The following is a 21361-nucleotide window of genomic DNA, read 5'->3' on the forward strand; positions in this document are numbered from 1 at the left end:
TGATTCTAACAGAGGAGAAAGCCAAGGAGTGGTCTCTCCTGTACATAACTCTCTTGCATAGACAGAGGAGGTACAACCTGGCTTCAACACTGCTGCACGGTGTGCAGAGCTCTCTGGAGCTCAGCAGCATCAGGGAGTTGCTGCAGGTTGAGGAGAAAGGACTGACTACCCAAACATCAACAGGAGGAAACTACATGGTGCCAACTCCTTCTAGGGCTTCCCAAGGATGAGGCAGAAATCTGTGACGCCATCTGTGCAAACCCTGGCAAATGCGTTCCATCCTAAGCATGTTGGCTGTGCACAGGCTCACTTGTGTCTCACTGGACTTCCTTAGAAGGTCATAGTGACCTTCAGGTCTAGGTACCAGCGAATGAAAACACTGAAATTTGTGTTTTTTCTCCAGCTAGTATTACTTAATTGTGCAGATGTGCATGTATCTGTAATTTAGTATGGATCTTCAGATTGAACCAGCTGGAGACTAGAAGGCATATCTGGAAATGCTCATGGTCTGAGCTATTGCCTGGGTCTTGGTATGGACAACAGACCTAGAGCCCATGATAGTATCTGAGACCAATGGTGTGATGTTGTGCATCTACAGAGAGAAGAAGTGGGCAGTTTATCACTAGTGACCTTGACACTTACTCAGATGGAGAGGAAGAGGAGCTGGTGGGGTGCTGCTGGTGTCTTTTTGGTGCTGCTACAGGCACAGCTCCCTACATTGATCCGTGTGGCCAACAGGTAAGTGCCACAGAGGCATCTGTGTGCATGTACACGACTGTGTGCGCCTGCATCTTGAGTACGTGCTCAGGCTGAACTGGGAAGCAGCACACAGGCAAGAAAGGAGAAATCCCCTGGGTCTTAAAGTCCCTTGGGCTCAGCTTCTGTTCCCAAGAGCACACACAGCATTTTCTCACACAGGCTCATCGGAACTTTTCCCATTTCACGGCTCTATAGCTGTGCAAGCACCCGTAGCACAGAAGTCAAATGACTGCCAGCTCCTCAGTGGTTTCTACTGTGGAAAGCTTGGCTTTGGGCTTCTGTTCTGAGGAAACGGTGTATGGTAAGAAGTGCTGGACTCAGGGAATGAGGGAGAGTTGTGGCAGCATTCTATGATCGCTGTCTAACTTGCAGGGTGAGGGCCATGATCTTTCCACTGTTCTTTGTCTTCTCCTGCTCCTAATGCAGTCAGAATTCCTGAGTTTCCAGCAAATAATTGTCATCAAGATTTTCTCATGTCTGAGAAATCAAATAACTTCAGAAAAAAGGGAAAGTGGCCATTCCAAATCAAAAAAATTCAACCCTGCCAGAGAATTCAGAAAAACAAGGCCCTACAGACCTATCAGGAATGCATCATATATCAGCTTCATGGCAGTGAGCTGCTTTTCCCTTAGTGCTGTGCACATCTTGTCACTGGCACAGTGCAACAGCTCAGGTTGAGATCCTTTTGTGGGGAAGTTGTAGACACTAGAAAGCGAGTGCACAGCTACATAAAACAGCTGGAGATGCAGCTGTGCACATAGATTGCATCTAAACTATAGCATACAGATGTACTTTTTCTTCTATGAGTTCCCTAAAATGTGTGGTTTGTTCATTCCTTTCCCACTCCGCAGATGGAGAATTCAGATTTCTCCCCTCCCCCTGGAACATTTTCAGTCGCTGTCTTCAGGACAACACAACAGTGGCTGAGCTGGTCCAGAATACACCTCAGAATATAAACTGGTGGTTTGGGCTAAAAATCAGGAAAGGGGCAGAAAACACACAAAAAATGCAAAGGCTTTAAGACAATATGCTAATGGGAATAACACACCTGTTGCAATAGCAAGGACCAGGAGCTGCTGTCACGTTTATTGGTCCTGTGTTCCTCCTTTAGAGGCCAGTGCTAAAGGTCTCATTAACAATTAAGGCAAGAAAATAAGAGGTAACTTTAAGAAAAATGTAGTAGTTCTGAGTGAAAGGAGGAGCTCCATTGTAACTCTGTTTTTCATCTTGGGGGGGGGGGAAAAAAAGAAAGAAAAAGCTATCAGTGTTCACTTACCCTGCATAAAGTTTCATGAGTTCAGAAGGACAGTTCTGTTATATGATTAAATTTCATTTAAACAGCATTCCCTTTCAGAAACATGCTGGCTCCCAGCCTATGAAAGACATGGTCCCTTTTTTCCCCAATGCACCCTAGCAGGTCTTTGTCTCTCCAACTATGTCTGGAGCCATGTGATTCTAATGAGATTCCATGTCATCTACAGAAAGTAAAATCATTGTGTGTATCTGAAAAAATTATATAACCCTCCAGGGGTCTGAAGGAGTGGATGAGGATTGAATCACCACTTCCATGAATTAAAATACTACATGAGGAAAAATATAGGTTAATGAGCTCGTGCAAACTGAGTTTATCAGGTTAATTAACAAGTGAAACATTCCACTTTTGATTAAACTTTTCCCAGACAAGGCACTTAACTGATTTTTTTCCCCTAATGAAAATAAAGCCTTAATCTCCAAACAAAACCAACTGTTGAAAGTGTTGATTTCGCTGGAACAATATTTTCTGCTGGAAAACAAACCAGTTTTTACAGAGTTGCACTCAAATATGTATTAAGCTATGCAAATAACTGTTTTCTATCACTCCAACAGCTTTCATTTATAGCTGCTGCCCATCAACATTTCTCTTGCTTCCAAGTAAAGTAAGAGTTTGCTCCAATTCCCATTTCTCTCTGTTTCTTTCAGTGGACTCAAACTCTTAAACCTCTCTACATTTTAAAGCAGAAGGCCACTTCTTTAAGCTTTCTGCTTTTTTTCATTTCAGTCATGCATTTTTTCCTCAATTCACATACTTAAAATGAAATGCTAATAGTCTTATCGGAGAGGGGATGTGCACACTGCAAAGTTTCCCTTTTGCTTCCTTGGCGCAGCAGATAGCTGTGGAGGGGCACTGGGTGCAGGCAGAGAGGGGAACGTGCAGCGTGCTGTGCTAAGTCAGACTGTGTGCCATGGCAACTGTGTTCTCTGCACCAAAACTCTGACTGGTGAGAAAATCCTTCGCAGTCACTGGAAGCAAACTTCTTCTCACTCACTTATTGTCTAATTGAAACACACAAAGAAACAAGACTCATCTGACTATCTTTGTAAGGCCCAATGGGTTGACAGGCCCTTTGTGTACGCACATGTAGATGGGCATACATTTGAGGAGATGGAGAACAGAACTGAGAGAACAATGGTGCTGAGAGAGGCTTTCAGTGACTGATGTCAAATTAGATCGGACGGAAAATGTGAAATTGGGCAGTTTTGATTAAGCACTTCAAATAATGGAATGGAAAGATGAGAATTTGTAACTGTCCATCGCAGATGTGACAGCTTTGACCCACTGTGCTTACTTTGTGGTCAGCTTTGTAGTCAGAAACACTGCTCTTTGCTTGAAGTCTTACTGGCTCTACAAAACTCATCTCTTTCCAGATGCCAAGGTGCCTTTCCAGACAGCTGATGGGAAGGCAGAGTTGTTTCCGCCATTTTGTCCATTCCCATTTGCTGTCATTTGTGACTAAGTGCTGTAAAAAGAAGAGTCATCTTGCTAATGTAAATATGCCAAACATGCTAGTTATCACGGGGTCCATTATCTGTGGGACTATCGGGTTTCCAGGAAACCATGAAAGACCAGAAATAATGCTTCTGACAGAATATGTAGTTGATATATACCTCGCTGTATATATATGCATGATGTCTTCTACAGTTTCTCATGTGACTGCATTAGCAGTTCCCTTCAGGCTGGTGATTAGCAAAGATCAAAGGAGTATCTTCCACTCTTTCCAATTAGTAGCTGTGGGTCAGCATGGATCCTCTTTTAACCATGCCAGCACTTCTCTCCAGATAACGCCCAACCAGAGTATTCGTATTGGATCTGTGCCCTAGCTGCAGAAATACATAAGCATAGCAAGCAGAGATGAAAGTCTCTGAGAGCAAAGAAAGAAACTCTTTTTCACGGTTCGGATTACTCCAGAAAATGAAAACATCAAAAGCTAATGTGCGCTGAAAATGGAGGAAAGGACAAATTCAGAGCAGAGCATTACTACAATGGCATGGCATGTTCCTGTGAACGTGAGTCACTGAAAAGAACCAAAGAAGATTCTAATTTGGAAGGGACCCATGCTTGGTGATTGCCCAGCCCTCACTTTTGTCAAGATCTCTCTACAAGGCCTCTCTATCCTTGAGGGAGTCATGTTCTCCTTTTTGAACTTGGCATGTGCTTGAGTCCTGCATCTAGACACCATCTGCAGATCAAGCCTTTCTTTGACAGATTAATTATTTGATATTGTAGGGAGAGTTGTGATTTAAAAGGCTTAAAATACATCACTCTTTTGGTTAACTTCCTTTCTAAATTTCTGAAATATCTACTAAAAGCATAGGAACCTTAAACTTCCAGCCATGGATGTTTAAACAAAGAGAAGAACAGTAAAACTGCTCTTACTGCAAAAATAAATAAATAAATAAATAAAATTCCAGTGTTTGAAATAAGGTGGAAAAAATGTATTTATTTTTGTGAACCTTATTCCCAAGATTGAACTCTGCAACAAAGTCTCACTTTTCTTTGGTCTGGTCAGATAATGCAGAACGAAATCAGTCTGAATGACAGTATGATATGGTGTTTTTGTCTCCAAATCTCATGAATCTGAACGTTGTGGAGTGAACTTGATTCCCAGCAAACATGGCTCATATCCTTCCCTCCCCCTATCCCATGAGGCAGCCAAGTCCAAGGTGGAACAGCATAAAGCAAATTTTTGTTTGACTGTGACTGTTCATACATGCCTTGTCATTCCATAGTAATAACATCTGCTTCTCATTATTTACTACCATCTGTAGTCTTAAAGTCATTGGCAAGTTAGATCAGTGAAGATTTATATTACCATTTAGATTACCAACAAGAATACTGAATAACATTACAGAAAAGCATGATTAACAGAGGATCATGACCCTACTCCCTACTCCCTGATAATCCCTTATTTTGAGATCTATCAGGTGAGTCAATTTTTAATTTTATCTATTTTAGCTCTGCTAATTCCACGTAAAGGAAAACTTAAAATCAGGAATAAGTATGGTGTAATATGAATCCAGGAGGATAGTCTGATGATCGATATTCCATCCTATCTGTAGTCCTGACTGCATCTGATCATATTTTGCAGTAAGTGGCACTGAGATAACAGTCTCAATTATCCATCGGATGATCAATTTCATCCCTTTGCAATACAGGACCTATGTGTTCTACTTCTTCGAAGTTCCTTCCATCTACAAGCAACCAGGAAAGCCCTTCAGACAGCTTCTTCAAGACTGCTGGGTTAAGTGGCTGAGGATGGACTCATCCAAAGAGAAAGCGATGTAGTTTTTTAGTTTTTGTTTGTGAGATGGAGAAATTTGGCAAGGAAGGAGTGATGCCTCGCCTTGTCCCTTTGCTCTGTTATCAGTCTCAGTCTCACCATCCCGGTCTCATCTTTATATTCGCAATTTATGTTGCATGTTCATACAGCTATCCTGTGTCTAGCAGGATCAGGAGGACCTCAAATCCAGAATTCCCAGTGCATCACGGACACAAAACATCCCCATTACTCTACAGAGCCCTGAATGTCTTTAATAAACCATTGACCACAGAAATTACAGCTGTCATGTACCACAGGAGAAGAAGAACAAGAATTGTTGCGAGGACTCCTGTTGCACTGGTTAAATTCCTATCGCCAGGACTATCCTATCTTACAAGCAAAACCTCAGGATTTGTTACGAGGAATCACAGTTGCTTTCCTGAAATGGACCTTTCCCCTTGTTCTAGAAGAAGGCAAAAATCCATTACCATCCTTGTTATCTAACCTGGAGGAGGTTTCTCTTCTGATCACAAATTAGATCATCAATTTAATGTTCAGTGCATGAACAGACATACCAATTAGATTCTGAGAAGCTGTAATAATGTGGAGAGCAGCAAAGCACCCTTGCACAGTCTCCATCTGTAGCCAATTTCTGGTGCTTTAGAGAAGGCATAAAACCCTTCAGAAAATACGACGTGCATCAAGCCAGCAGCTATTTTTTCTTGGCTCCTATCAATGACCACTGGAAACCCTGAAGCATGGATTCTATGTAATTTAATACAATATAAACATGGTGTGACAAAAGGCAGTCAGACCAAGATGGCTTCTTTCAGACCTCCTCAAGGTACCAACAAATCAGTTATGCAGGATTCAGTCCAAACTTCCTCGTGCCAGAAACATTGCTCTTTTGTCATGCGGCTCATTCTGCGAATTTGAAACTATCAGTATTTCAGTCATTTCCTTTGCTCACACTGCCCTCTGTGGCGGTGAATTCCAGGCACTCACTTTCTGAGAACCCCTCCTTTTGTCTTCATTTTCCTTCTCAGTGATAAGTAACTTAAATAATGTTCTTTATTTGAATATATATGTATGTGTGTGTGTGTATGGTACTATTGTAGCCCCTCTTGATATTTGATCTGTTCTACTTTTTTCTTTTCTTTTCTTGTCTTGAAGGAAATTCTCCTCAACTACCTTAGAAATCCCAGTGCATCTGTTTTGCCCTCCCTTTTTCCTACCCTATCTATTCATGATGGTGCTAACTAAATGCACAGTGGTGCTGATTCATCCACAGAATAACACTTTTCCTTTCTATTGCAGCACTCTGGCAGCTGGCAGTCACCTCACAGACAAATGCTGGCCCACATCTTGTTTCTTATCTTTTGCCTACCATTGAGTACTTGTGACCTCACAAAATTGCTTTTATTATTATGCTTTTAAATTTATTTATTTCAGTAGTATTCTTACTGCTCTGTGATGTCAGCTCACGTTTTCATTTATGGAGATAAATCTTTACTGTGTAACAGCAATATTTCCAGACTTTGTGACACAGCATACGTAAGGAGTGCATTCAAAGTAAGATTCTTCTCTTCAAATTAAGATTCCTGTGCTAGAATGCCAACTCCATGGACAGATTCCTTTTCTGGCCAAAGAGGAGAACAGGTCGTCACAGGGCTTTGTTCATTCCACTCCAGGAAGACTGTAACCTCCCCTCAAAGTATTCATTACTCTCTACTGACTGTAATGATGATGTTGATCAGTAGAGGCACATACATCTGCTTTCTCAATGTCCACTGGTTTGCTGTGGGTTTTGCATTGGTTTTGATTTCTTTTTTTTTTAATTTTAATTTTATTTAAAGAAACTGGATAATGTGAATTGTTTCTCTGGTTCTCTTTTTGTAGATTGCTAATCTCAGCTATAATCAAATCAGTCCCAAGACCAAACCTGAGGACTGCTGGATATATCTGATCTCCACTGTGTTCTTTACTCTTTTTATATTAATTGCCTCAGTCTCATTGTAAGACTGTTCTTTAATCAGCTTGCAGCCTCTCCATTTATCCCAATAATAATAAATAATGTAATGTAAAATCAGCACCAGTTTCCAGCAAAATTTCTACCTACTTCATTATCTTTGTATCATCATAAATAACTGATATTTAGGGAAGACGTGTGTATGCAGTAGAGTGATTCTGCTCCTGTGATATCAGTACTGCATCATTAGTCTGGGGACTTCCTGGTCAGAGGCTGCTCTCAAATCATTGTGTCAGTGATGGATATTTCCTTCCTGGATACATGCAGTCCTCAGTTTTCACCTTCATTTCATTCTATGGCACGGAACTCTTTAGGAGGAAATATTTCTATTTATCTGTTATGCCTCTTGTTCTTAAATTGTAGAAGAAGTCAACGATATTTTTTGTTTGAACCCTGTCATTCCCCATCAATGTCATTGTCACAGTTCTCTGTGCTTTGTTGCTTTTTTCCAGTTCGAAGAGGCTCTGGCTCACTGTGGAAATATGTGGATACCTAGCAACCTGCTGTTACCATTCCCTCTGCAGTCTGCAGTTCTGTGAAGAATTTTCAGTGGGACATTCCATCAGATGCTTTGTGACAATACACAGAGACTTGGTCTAATGCATTACTCTTGTCTAGTTCTACCTTTGATAAAGCTCTACCTTTGATAGTATCCAGTTGTTGCCCTATACTGACTGCTTTCACTAAAACCTGTCCTAATGTTCCTGGGTCAAGCGGACTCTATTATTTTTACCCATCTTACTCTCAGAATACAGAAATGTGAAGATTCATGAAAGACTCTTGTTACCAAAACTGCATTTTCATGTGCCAATTATTTCAGCATTCTCGGATGGAAACTATCTGTGCCCCCTGAGTTCAGTTCCTCTATCGCTGGAAATGATCTCTTTAATACAAAGCTAAACCTCCTCAATTTCTTTTACCCTCTCTTTCCTTCCTAAGCAATTTGTAACTAGCAATTTTTACGTTCCAGTTGTGAATAAACCCACCAGGTTTCAGTTATGCCAATTATATTACATTTTTCATAATGCAATAAGATTTCCCAATTCCTCTTGCTTGTTAATTATTTATTCCACAGGTGCTTCTGCCCTGTCCCTCTCCCTGGACAGCTGCCTATGGTGAGTCACATGTTCTTATTATCACGTTGTTGGAGAAGGGTGAAGCAGTGCTGTTTCTATACTTCATACTGCAAAAATATATATATAGTAATATAATGAAGCTTTTGTCTTCATATGCTAGAGATTTGTTCAATACTGCAGGATGCACCTCTCTAGTTCTCTGGCTCCTTCTGCAGATGTGCTTTTAGTGCCTATATTTGTGGTCCTTTGGTGCATCTTTGCATATCAGGTAAGTTCTACTCTCCCATGCTCCAGCGCTGGAGGTGTTCAAGGCTAGGCTGGATGGGGTCCCAGACAGCCTGATCTCATGTCTTATAGACACAAGCAACTCTATTCGTGGCAGTGGGGTTAAAATTAGGTGATCCCAAGCCATTCGATGATTTACTCCTTGAAGAGTGCTAATGAATACGTGGTGGCACAGAGAATATAGAGATACCTTGCTTTCAAAATAGAATTCCAATAATGCAAAACGAGCCTAGATGTACAGTTTTCTTATTTATCTGGCTTCTGTGGACAGTGGTGAGCAACATGAAAAAGCTCTTTTTTTTTTTTATTGGAAGGGGCAGTACTCTTACAGTGCATCTATACAAAGCTGCTTTTCTCTCTGAAATGCAGATCTGATTACCAATACTGCCTGCTCATTAGCCACTTAAACAAGACCTGAGTTATGGTTTGTTTCTATTAAAATCAAATAAATGCTTTAATGTGCAAAAATGGCGAAGATTTTATCACTGCCCAGTTCTGCAAAAGGACAAGGTAGGCTGCCTTACCTACTTCATGTGTTGATTGTTTTTTTAATATTATATTCTTGAGTCAGAAAATCCACCAATCAGTTTACTGCTGGATCTTTTCCATCTCTGATGCTGTTAGCATATCAGTAGTTTAGTATCTTGTGACATATCCAGTAGTGGACCAAGCACAGACTTAGACAGCAGGTATGAAATAAGATATGCATGCAAGGTCATACTCAAAAAGAGACAGGCAGCTCTGCTCTGAGTCACCTGGCTATAGCCAAGAAATTCACAACCTGGAACGAGGCAGCAAGCACTTTGTGCTGTGCCTAAGTGCAGAACAGGACTTGTGACCAGCATGAGCTACAGAGCTCATAAAGTACGCTTTAGATTCATGCTCTCTGGGAAGTGAGATGTATTGCTCTTATGGTTGGTTCCTTCACCTGTTTGGTATCCAAAGCATTGAAACTACTCTGGAAAAAAGAGCCTCCATCCTCCTTCAAGCAGGTTGGAATTCAGCATACCTTTGAGTCAGAAGCTGTGCTAACTAGTTACAGGATTCAACTACAGAAGGAATGTATATGTTCTAGTGCCTCTTTTCCCAGGGGGAATTCAAAATTTTATTTCTCAGATGCAAAATATTTTTCAGATTCTTTAGCAGACCTAGGCACGCTGGATAAAAATAAATTTCAGATGCACCAAATATTTCAGAAATAATCACAACATTCAACATCTGTTAGAGATGTTAGTGAAATCTTGGAACAAGAGGAGGGCTCACTTTGCTGGTCTCCATACAGTGCATGGTGTGTCTTTGTACCCCTACACCTGAGATTTCAGCAGATATTTAAAATAAGCAGTGGAACGAAACTCAAAACATTTTTGTTTTGACAGCATCACAACAACACAGACAACAATTACTGGCACTGCCGGTGAGATTCATTCAGACATCTGCAGTGAGTGTTGAGGGAAAGGTCAGGAACTGTAGGAATGGGGCTCCCTGTTGTCTGTGGCCATATGTACTGGTCATACGTACTATATGCTGACTAGTGTAAAGTTATGGAGTGGTTACTGAAAGGACTCTGCCTAGATGACGGCTGTTGATGACATCAGGTATGGGCTAAAAGAAGACTGTTAAGCAAGCACTATGTTTATGAGAATGTCCTGTATGGGTTCTTTAGAACAGTGTTTTGTGTATGGAGTATGTGGTATTGAGACCCAGGGCAAGGGGTCTCCAAAACACTGGATAACATTGTTAGCAGCACAGTAGGTTTACAAGAACTGTTAGGAACAGCACTTTGGCTAACTGAAATGGCTGAATGCTGGTAATTATGCATTCAGTATGCGGATTGTGTGAGAATCTTGGACATCTCGCCATTCAGAAAGACCCATGATTGGATGGAGAACTGAGTGGAGATGAACTTTCTGATGTTAAACACAGGCAAGTACAGAATCCTACACCTGGGGAGGAATAACCTCGTGCATTAGTATAGGTTAGGGGCTGAGAGAGTTCTGCTGGAGAGGAGCTCTGCAGAGAAGGACTTGGGTTTACTGGTGGACAGCAGGTTGACCATGAGTCAACAGTGTGCTCTTGTGTCCAAGAAGGCCAATGATATCCTAGGGTGCATTACAAAGCGTGGCCAGCAGATCAAGGGAGGCGATCCTCCCCCTCTACTCTGCCTCGGTGAGGCCATATTGGAGCACTGTGTCCTAGGTTCTTCAGTTCAAGAAAGTCAGGGATCTTTCAGAGACAGTCCAGTAAAGGACCTCAAAGATGATTAGGGGCTGATAAATTTCCTATACGGTCATTTTCAGTATTGTATTTGTTAAGCTTCAAAAAAAGTATGCGGTGCCTTTTAGGTACTGGTTTTGATGGATTTAATACTCTACTTTCTGTATGCTAAGTGGTATATTCTTGGCATTCTCCTGGCATCCTAGGGTGTTTATTAATGACATGGTGACCATATGACTTGCAATACTTAGATAATTGTGGTCAATAAATGTACTGTAAGCAGTGCAATAAGCCTATGAATTGCAGATGCATTGAGCAGAGGGGCTGCATGTATAAGCAATGACCACAGGCCAAGACCATGTGCTCACAAACCACTAAGTCTGGATGAAGACCTTTCATGTGTTGACACTGTCATTAGCCAAATTCAGATCTGTGTTCATTACACCATTCCTGTCCTTATCAGAAAATCTATTGTAAAACCCAAACAAAGCAACTGTCTGTCTGAGCCACTATAACCTTATACCTGGTGGGATTCTAAAGGTTGGCTGCTCCTTATCTGCTGATTGAAAAGTTCTTTTCACCAAGTTAGTGTTCTAAGATAAAACACATATGATGAGGCTGCTATGGTGACATGCTGGAGAGGAGTAACAACCCTCTCTCCTGCTTTCACCACAACTTTCTAAAGCTGGCTTTCAGCCACCTCCTGAAAACACTACAGCATGGCTTTGTTTACTCAGCACAGAACTGATCACCATATTTCTCTTTGATAATTCAGGTTTCAGATTAGAGCCACACAGTCATAAGTTATGCTAAACATAAAGCTTGGCTTGGAAAGCTTGCAATATATGCAAGAAATCTTCAGGCACGTTTATGCCAATCCCAAATAAGATGCTTATAGTGTTGGAGGGCCTTAAACTACTCACTTAGTCTGCTGTGGCCTGAGTTTATTTCCAAATCAATAAGTATTCCTTTTTCTACTTCCCTCTCCTCTAATGTCAGGAGTGTTACTTTGGTGCATGGGGCCACTTGTTGTCATTCCGAAGGCTAGAGTTCATCAGCTTCTTTTTCTTACATCAAATTGAGTTGTAACGACCAACTTGAAGCACCATCCCCCAAATTACCAGTGAGTGTGCACCCCACCTAGGAATGGACTATGAGCTGTTCACTAAGTTTGTCCCACTTTATAGCACATGCACACAGGGTAGTTAAACAAATTCTGTGAACTTCTCCCTACCAGGGGGGTGGTGTCCTAGGAGACACAACACACAGGATGATCAGCTGTCCTCCTCTGCCCACAGTGCTGAGCAGCCCTTGATTCACTCGTTGGCAATGGCAGGACAGCTCTTTCACATCCGAGTTGGGATGTGAGCTCTGTTTGACAACTCTGGAAGCAGGTCTGCCTTCCATCCATCCTCCGTTGTTTTATTTGTTGGTAAATTCCAGGGTACAGAAGGAAATGAATTCACTGATAAACTGAAGCAGTCTTCTCTAGTGGTCCTCAGTAAGTAAATGGCTGAGCAGGGAACAGAAATGAGCTTTCCTGTGCTCAGTTCTGCCCTTTAACTACCTTTTCTCTACTCCAGTATATACCATGTATAATCTAGCCACCAGAAAGCATTTGAGTGCTCATTTACTTAGAAAAGAGGAACTCTAGGCTACAGCCTGATAAAAATCGTGAGCGCTGCGCTTTTCCCGTCATTCACACCACTGCCCTTTGGGTTATTTAGGGGGCAATCGCAATCCGATAGGGTAAATGTCAGAATCTCCATAACAACTAACAGCCAGTGCCTTTTGTGCGCTGCATGGAGCAGCTCTGGGAGGCGAAGCGCCGAGCAGTGCCCAGCTGCAGTGCCCGCTGAGGGGTAGCACACAGCGCTTAGCCGGGGTTCGGCTGCCTTCAGAGCACAGACCCTGCATCAGCCAGCAGGTAAACAAGCAAATTTCTGCTCTCGTTGGGAACAGGTTGTGTTTCAACGAACAACTGTTAAAATTCTGCCTCTCTCTGCAGGGCAAATCCGCGTTAGCTACAGCACAGAACAGCCTGTCTGTGTGTTCATTACGCTGAGCCAAACACAAAACAACACAAGCTGGAAGGAAGTTGTTTTACACTTACCAGCAGCATTGATATTTTCCTCACAGGAGTACCAGATCCCAGTGTGGAAATACCTGAAAAGGAAGCGGTCATCTCCCGTCTCCCAGCTGTAATGAACCACATTCTGGTTTGTCTCATTGGCAGTCTCATTCCCACTGTAGTTGAGGCAGTTTGTCTTCTTCTCTTTCCCACAGCTCGGCTTGGGGACCCTCTGCGTGCCCTCACACCAGTGGGTCGTGATAAAAGCTGTTGTAGAGAAGAGGAGAGCCATCAGATTCAGACTCACTGCTAGCAGGGCTCTGCATCTTCGATTTGTCTTCATGGTAAATCCGCCCTCCCTCCCCCTCCTGCTGAGAGAAGAAGTCAAAGGTTTTTGTTTTATTTGGGGGGCGGGGGTGGTGTTTCAAAGCCTCTCACGATTCAGAATCCAGTTTTCCAGGCACCAAAACTCTCAGCTTCTTCCAATCTGCTGTTGTAGCAGTGAAGGAAACGCTGCAGCCAGACTCCCATTCTTCTCTTCACTTGAAATCCTGCCTTTGTATGTTAAAGGAGCAGCTGCAGGCGCGGGAGTGCGGCCGTCCTCTTGCAGGCGGTGAGAGGATCAGAGAGGGTCTGTCTCACCAAGAGCACCAAGAGCAAGTCAACATCTGCTCGGGTACCACACATGATCCCCAGGGGCTCTGCAGCTTCCTCTGCTGGGAGACACCTGCAGGCTGCAGGACTCGCTGTTCTCTCCCAGCACGGAGAGACAGGGGAGGCTCGGCAGGAGCCGGGCGACGGGGACAGCTGCTGTGCCACCGCGCTCCTGAGCAGCCCTCGGAGGCGCCTGCATCATGCTGACGGCTGAGCGGGACTGGGGCAGAGTCACACCTTCCTCCCCGAAGGGATCAGTGTGGCTGCGAAATGCGTTGGTCTCGTACCAGCGGTCAGGGATGTGACCAGGAGAAGGAGGGATGGAATAATGCTTCAGCTTTTCTATTCTAAGCTCACGAGGAGCAAACCGAAGGGCTGGTTTTGCTATCGCTACAGCAATGTAGTTCTCTGTCTGCAAGGGTTTGCTCTGGAGGTCGGCAAAGCCCCAGAGGAATTCAAATTTTAAGGTCTGTAATAAGTGGAACTGATGTCTGTCACAATACCTAGTGAAGTGGGTCTGTAGGGCACTGCTGGGTGGTGTGCTGCGAGGGATAGTGCTGACAGCACGGTCTGTATGCGGAGCTGCTGTGTGTGCAGGGTACAGACCGCGTACCTGAGCACTGGCAATGTTTGTCACACAGTGGTTGCGTACTTCACAGATGAGCACAGTTTTCTGTGGTAAGTTGCATTTGCTTGCTGGGCTTTGGACTGAGTGACCGTTTATTCCTTCCACCCTGCAAGGACCCTGGGGCCACCCACAGCCCCTCAGAGCGGTCTGAGCAGAGGGAGCAAAGCGAGCCCTGGAAACAGCCGCACAGGCTCACAGTAGCAGAGGGGCTTTCACCCTGTGCTCTGCTAAATCAACACGCTGGCCAACGTAAAAACTCACTCCGTGCCTCACTGCCCACAGCGAGGGAATACGGCTGTACTTCTCCAGCTCCTCCAAGAAAGGAATTGCTGGTGGAGCTTCTCCTTGGTAAGCACCGCAGCAGAATGAAGGGCCCCAGCCCTGCCTCCCTCACAGGCAGCTGTGGGAATCCGTTGTGCTCCTTGCCAATGTCTGGCCTACACGCCTGCTTCCAATTATCTGTGAGGTTTTCCACTATTTATACAGAGTCACCTGGCTGTAGCCTTGTTCCTTTAAAAATAATTTAGGAAGTCCTTAAGAGATGCTGCTCTGTGAGAACAGTTACAACATCAAATCTGCAAAGGTAATGCTTGGTAGAGCAGATAATTCCCTGCCTTCGCGGACTTCACTTTGCCCTCTCTTGCCATCTCGTCATCTACAACTGCCTCCTCAGCATCAGATTTTTTTGTCAGTGGCCTGTGGTGGGGGAATGCTTCTGCGCAGCAATAATTTTGGGCCCTTGACTGCAAGAAAGACATTGAGGCCCTGGAGTGTGTCCACAGACGGGCACTGGAGCTGTGAGGGGCCTGAAGCACAAATGTGATGGGGAGAAGCTGAGGGAATGGGACTGTTCGGTCTGCAGGGGGCTCAGCAAAGACCTTATTGCTCCCTGCAACTCCTGAAAGGAGGCTGTGGTGAGGTGGGGGTTGGTCTGTGCTCCTGGGTCACTGGTAGGGTGAGAGGTGATAGCCTTAAGTTGTGCCCAGGGTGGTGGTGGAGTCATCGTCCCTGGAGGTGTTCAAGAAGAGGATAAGTGTGTGGCACTGAGGGACGTGGTGGGCTGGGGTTGGTCTTAGTGGTCTTTTCCAACCTTAACAGTTGTGTGATTTATGATAATTGCACTGTGCCCCTCCAGCCCTTTGAGATCGTCATCGCAAAGCCAAATAATCAACATTATTGGTTTCAACTGCGTGTAAGAAATACAAGTGATGGTTATTAAATGACCACAGGATTATCACTTCAGTTATTTTTATATTGCAGGGCATTTCCTTTAGCAATGGATTTAGATGTTTCTGTGTTCTGAGGCATGCCAGCTGCTTAGCGAAATAGACAGCGTACTTGAAACTTTAACAGCACACCTTCATGGGATCGCTAGTGCTCTGCAGGATTATCTTCCAAGTAGTGGAAGACTGACTCATCACACTTTTCCAAGTGTGAACACACATCTTTACAGACCTTTTCTCACCAATCTCCTCTGTCTGCTGCTCTATCACTTGTGTTTTCTAATCCCAGCACCAACTTTTGGATGCTATTTCTTTTCCCAGGGAGCTGGGCGTCGAAGAGTTTGGTTTATTGTGGTAACTTTGTTCTGAATGCTTTTAAGATTTTGTTTTTACTCCTAATTCTAACAGATATTTCTGTTTCTGTCCTTATCTTTATTCTTGTTTTTTGGACTGACAGGTGTGTTGAGAACAAACATAGTGGCAACATGAAGAAAAAAGGAAAGCAAAATAAAGAAGAGGTTTGGTTTCTTTTGTGATCTGTGATAGAGAGCTTTTAAAGCCTTGAGAATTTAAAGTATTCAGCACAAAGTAAAGCATGCTCAAAGTCAGGGCTTCTAGCATGATTTTTCTTTTTCCTAACGGAAGTCAGAAGTCAGTTTCTCACTGTTAGACTCCACAGGATGTTAGGATCACCTAAAAAAGGGGAAAACAATCTCTGCTATACTCGTGTGGTAAAGCTCAAATGATTCCTCTTTATATAATCTCTGTTTATCAGATCTGGTGTGTGTAAAAATGGAAAGGTCATACATATGTTACAGAAAGCAGTTCAGATGCCTGGATTAAATTGTATTTATGTGGTATTATCTTGCCTAGTAAAGCAGAAGGGTTTGAATGCTATGGAGAAGTAGTTTTCATATTGTGGCTACAAGAACTTTAAAAGCAATAGCTTTTATCAGATGTAAAAAAACCACCTTTGTGAGTTATGGATATCCTCCTTTTGCTTTACTATTTCCTACAGAATCAGTGCAAATTATTATTGCTTAGTATTTTCTTGAGCACAAAAAATAATTTTGCAGAGAAAATTTAAATTAATTATAGTGTTTTCAAAGGAAATCTTTCAGTGAGGGTGTGTTTTTCACTAGCTGAAAGCAAAAGAAATGTTCAATAAAATGAGAGGACTTTTGGGTGCCCTAATGAAGGGGGCAGGCTTGGTGTGCTTAGTTTAGTTGTTTAGTTGACCAGCAGTGTCAGCTGCATGGGATTATATGCAGTTTTTAAATCAAAAGTTTAAAAAAGCTATAGCTTTTCATCAAATTCTCATTTCTTACAAGTCTGTCCTTCTGAGCTTTCCCATGTGTTTGTAAATGTCTTTTTCAGCAGTCACTGGACTGGGCTTCTCAGTTTCTCTTTCCACCCTGGGATGGAGCCCAGTTAGTGGCTGATCTCCTTTCCTCTGTGTCAAATTCTTTTCTTCCTTTAGCACAGATATCAACATAACTCATCTTTTTCCTGCTCTTTTGATGTGGCAAAAAGTGTAATCTTAATCTTCAGTTTGACTTTTGACTTTTCACTTAGGATGTGTCTCTCATGCACTTTGGGGCACTGAGTCAAGCCCAATAAGGCTGCTCAGGAATTTTACGACGATAAAACTGATCTGACCAGGTAAAAATCATTTCTGACAGTACTGTAGCAAAGACTTTCAGTAGTCTCGACGGAAAGGTCTCATAAAAAAACAAACAGCAACAGGTTTGCTTTTAATTGCTTTCCAACTGCAATTACCTTGATCCAGTGTCACTGGTTGGCAGACAAGACACACCTAAGTACCAGTTTCAGAGTAGCCACTTTGGATGTTTTAACCAGCTTTGACTGTAGCTCATCCTTTCTTGGATACCAGGTGCCACTCTAAATCTGGATCTAAAGGCACTCTTTCTCCTGAAAAAAAGGAGTCCTCAGTGAGAAGAGGACTGTTATCATATGGAATGTCTTGGCACCGTTTTCCCCAGAGATCTCCTTCAGGTCAGAGAGTAGATGATACTTCCTATCCTCTTTCATTGGAGGATGATGTGTTTGCATGGCAGCACATCCACTTTGCCATTTCATAATGTGCTTCTGCTTGTGTTTCAGGCTTAGAAGAGGTAGACTATGCACAAAGACATCAGCACGCAATGACATAGCAATGCAAATCATGCTGCATTTGGTTGAACAGGACAGGTTTACCAGCATCTGTCCCAAAGCCAGGGCAGCCAGACACCACGTAGGAGCATGCTGGAAATAGGAGGGCTGAAGCTTCTGTATTCCCCAGAGCAAGCAGCTTTCACATTACTGAGCAGTTTGGCAGAAAACAGGCTGGGCAGCCTCAGGTTGTGGTTTTGCAGGTGGCACAAGCAGAGCTACAACAGAGTAGTGTCAATGCAGCTGTAGTGATTATCTGTTCCAAGTGCTTTTGTTATGGCATAGAGTAGAGTTGAAAGTTGATGCCAACAGTTGCTTCATAAAAAGGGACTGGACGTGGCTGGGTTTGGGTTGGAGCTGTGACCAGGGTGAAATCCTCCAAAACAGTCCAGTGCAAAGATGCACTCCTGCTCTATATCACACAGAGTAATTTTATATCCCTCCATTTCTTGTGTTGCACCTTTTGTTAAATTACTTTATAGATATTCTGATCTCATACTTTCTGGGTAAGAAGGAAGCCTTTCTTCATTCTCAGAAGAAATATTTCCAACATAAAGCATGCTTGCTTCCCAGCTACATCTTTCATTCTTTAACGTGCTGCAAGAGACTTTGGTATCCATTTCTGACCCTGAATTATAAATTCTTCTGTGTTTGAATTACAAGCATTGTTTCCTCACAACCAGGATGCTGGCAGTTAGGTTGGGTAAGATAAACGTTTCACTAATTTTTGTAACTTTTCCAATGCAAACTTTGCTCAGACACTTTACATTATTACAAGAAGTTACAGTTCACTTAAGTGGGACTCTTAAAGCAGGATTCATGTTCTTCACTGCTAAAATTAAAGAAGCATTCTTGCACATCCAGGCCTTATTGGCACGTTTTAAGCCTTACAATACTCATAGACTCCTTGGCCTCACAAAACAGTTGCCCCAAAACAAAAGGTCTCACAACAAATGTAGCAATGCTGACAAACTTGATCAAAGGGCCACTGCACAAATATGCTCTTTCAAAACCTAGACATCTGATTTCCAAATTCATAAAAAGTTCATACCCCCTGTGTCTTTGGAAGTGCCTAAAGCACTAAGTACCATTGAATCATAGAATGGCTTTGGTTGGAGGGCATCTTAAAGATGGTTCCAACAGCCTGCCGTTGGCAGGGTTGCCAGCCTCTAGATCAGGCTGCTCAAGATCCCAACCATCCTGGCCATGAATGCCTCCAGAAATGGGCTTCAGCACCTCACTTCTCTCTTGGGTGAAAAATTTCTTCCTAACAACTCACCTAAATCTCCCCTCTTTTAGTTGAAAGCAATCCTCCCTTGTCCTGCCACTAGCAGACCATGTAAAATGTTGGTTCTCTCCTCCTGCTCATAAGCTCCCTTCAAGTACTGGAAGGCTGCAGTGAGGTCTCCCTGGAGCCTTCTCTTCCCCAGGCTGAACACCCCCAGCTCCCTCAGCCTGCCTCCATACACTCACTACAATAGCTCAGTAGTCTTTTGAAATTGAATAGATCTTATAAATGTTGCATGCTAGTCCTTGTAGCTAAACAATTAAATCTGAGATGGATTTAATGAGAATTTGACTTCTTCCTCAAAATAAGTACTTTGGCTCAAACTATGAAATAGCATTTTAACTCCTGTCAGGAACCATCTTCCCTTTCTTGTTCCAGGTACATTTTTTTTAAATTTTATTTATCAATATATTTTTATGGACAGAAGCTAGAAAGTTTAAATGATGTCGCTTTCTGATTCTGTCTGGCACGTACATTTGGTAGCATTTGTGGGAAGAACAACAATGTTGTTTAATCATACGTCCTTGTATTTTACTGCAATAGCTAGGATTCCTCCATATGCCAACACCGTGATTGGTAGATGCAGGGGAGCTGTTAGGTCATGGCCTGAACTGATGATTGAGCACCTGATGAGGAGGGTGGCTGGCCCAGGGAGCACAGGTGTAATCAGTTCACCAGTGCTTCCCATGTGAGGGGAAGGGTCACCCTTCCCTGGGCCCTTTTAAGGGCTAGCCTCCAAAACCTCTACACTCAGAATGTTTTCTGAGTGAAGGCTGTTTGCTGGGAAGGTTTTTTCTGCAGCTGGAAAGACTCTCATTGCTGGTTGGTGAGTTGACTTTTCCTATGTATGTTTATTGATATTTCTGATGATGCTTTGCCTGATCTCTTTATCACAAAGAACTTATCAGAAGCAATTTATCAGAAGCAATTTTAGCATTTGTAAGACCAGTGGTAGGATGTGATTTGGCAATGAGATTTTAAAAGGACAAACTTCTTTGAACAAGATTTGTACCTGAAATATATCAGTGGTACTTAACTGCTGCTTGTTACTGTGCACTGTAAAGAAGGGATTATGCTGTAGCATATGCATCTTCCTAGCTACTTATTGTGCTACTGTGCTTCTGTTGATGGGGGAAATGGGATTATGAACGTGCAGCTGTAATGAAGCCATGGAGGTGTGCAAACCAACTTTGTTCTATAAGCTCTTGAGGTGAAAGAAAATGGCTGGCAGAAAGTGTTTGTGACTAAAATCAGGTTCTTGTTTTGACTTTGGTGTGATTTAGGCATATCCTTCATATGATACAACACTAAGTCACTACTGGCTCATGATTCTGGTGGAACATAAGGACTATTCCAAACCAATGGATTGAGAGCCCTGAGGCTGTGGTCACGATCTCAAGTAGTCGTGCTGGTTCAGAGAGAACTGGGAGCTGGGGAGTTATCCTGAAGCTAAGTGCCAAGCTTGGCAGCCACAGGAAGGCAGGATGGTCAGATTGGATGTAGAAGCTGAAGCTGGTTTTTGCAAAATACTGCATGTGGTTTAAACTGAGAGGAGAGCTGTAGAACGTAACAAACTTATTCGTATGGCAAGCAGATTTTAAATTTTTCAGTGCCAAATCTCAATTTGAGCACAAGTCTTTCCCTCTGGGAAGACAGAGGAAGGTAAAGAAACAACAGGAAAAACCAAGAGACTGGTAGTAAATGCAAAACAGAGAGAAAGACAAGACTTTGTGGAACAGTGATATAGTTGCATAACTGTTCCAAGTGGAAGGGAATAGGTCAATGGGAGGATGACAGACTGATGCACAGAAAGCTTGTGCCTGGCAGACAACAATATATCACAGTGCTTTGGAAGGAAAGCAAATGCCTGTGCAGTAGCGGCTATGAAAATGCCAAATTATATGAGTATGGGAAGCTGAGAAGGCTTGGGTAAGACTATTCCAACATAACATACAGTGATGGTGAGAGACATATGCTAAGATGGTTTAGTTTGGTACTATATTGGAAGTAGCATCAAACTCAGTGATATGATGAGAACAATGTGGAAATTAACAATAAAGAAGTACCAGGTGGCAGGAGAGAGAGTCAGGACCAGAACTTGGCAAAGAGAGGAAAAAACGTTAGCTATCCACCTGTCTGGACAGCAGCAGGAGGGATGAGATACAAGAGCAACCTGGAGGACAAACAGGATGCTATTTAAAAGAATGAAAGCACAGCAGGTAGAGGTTATATGTCTAAAAAGCAGGAGGTAGGACTGAAGACCACAATATGACGGAAAGCTATAGAGATTAAGCTAGTTTGTATCAAAGGCTGCTTTCGTAGGGCTATGTGAACACTGACCTCAGCAGGGGTGCAAAATGAAAGAGCAATTGTTCAAAAGGAAAA

The 21361-nt window shown here is 42.9% G+C and overlaps 1 protein-coding gene across 2 annotated transcripts in view; it reads right to left on the bottom strand.

The window, feature by feature from the left end:
- GSG1L (GSG1 like) overlaps positions 1 to 13828 on the bottom strand; it is a 56358-nt gene extending 42530 nt beyond the window's left edge. The window contains exon 1 of one of the 2 annotated variants that reach the window (XM_052679774.1): positions 13054 to 13824. In XM_052679774.1, coding sequence (XP_052535734.1) covers positions 13054 to 13354 — 301 coding nt within the window. In that variant the 5' untranslated portion in view covers positions 13355 to 13824. Of the gene's footprint in view, positions 1 to 13053 lie in introns of both variants that reach the window. The other variant, XM_052679775.1, reaches the window with a different exon arrangement.
- Between the last annotated feature and the right edge of the window lie 7533 nt (positions 13829 to 21361).

Source organism: Tympanuchus pallidicinctus, unplaced genomic scaffold (genome assembly GCF_026119805.1).
Source record: "Tympanuchus pallidicinctus isolate F22 unplaced genomic scaffold, pur_lepc_1.0 scaffold18, whole genome shotgun sequence".
Classification (NCBI taxonomy): Eukaryota; Metazoa; Chordata; class Aves; order Galliformes; family Phasianidae; genus Tympanuchus; species Tympanuchus pallidicinctus.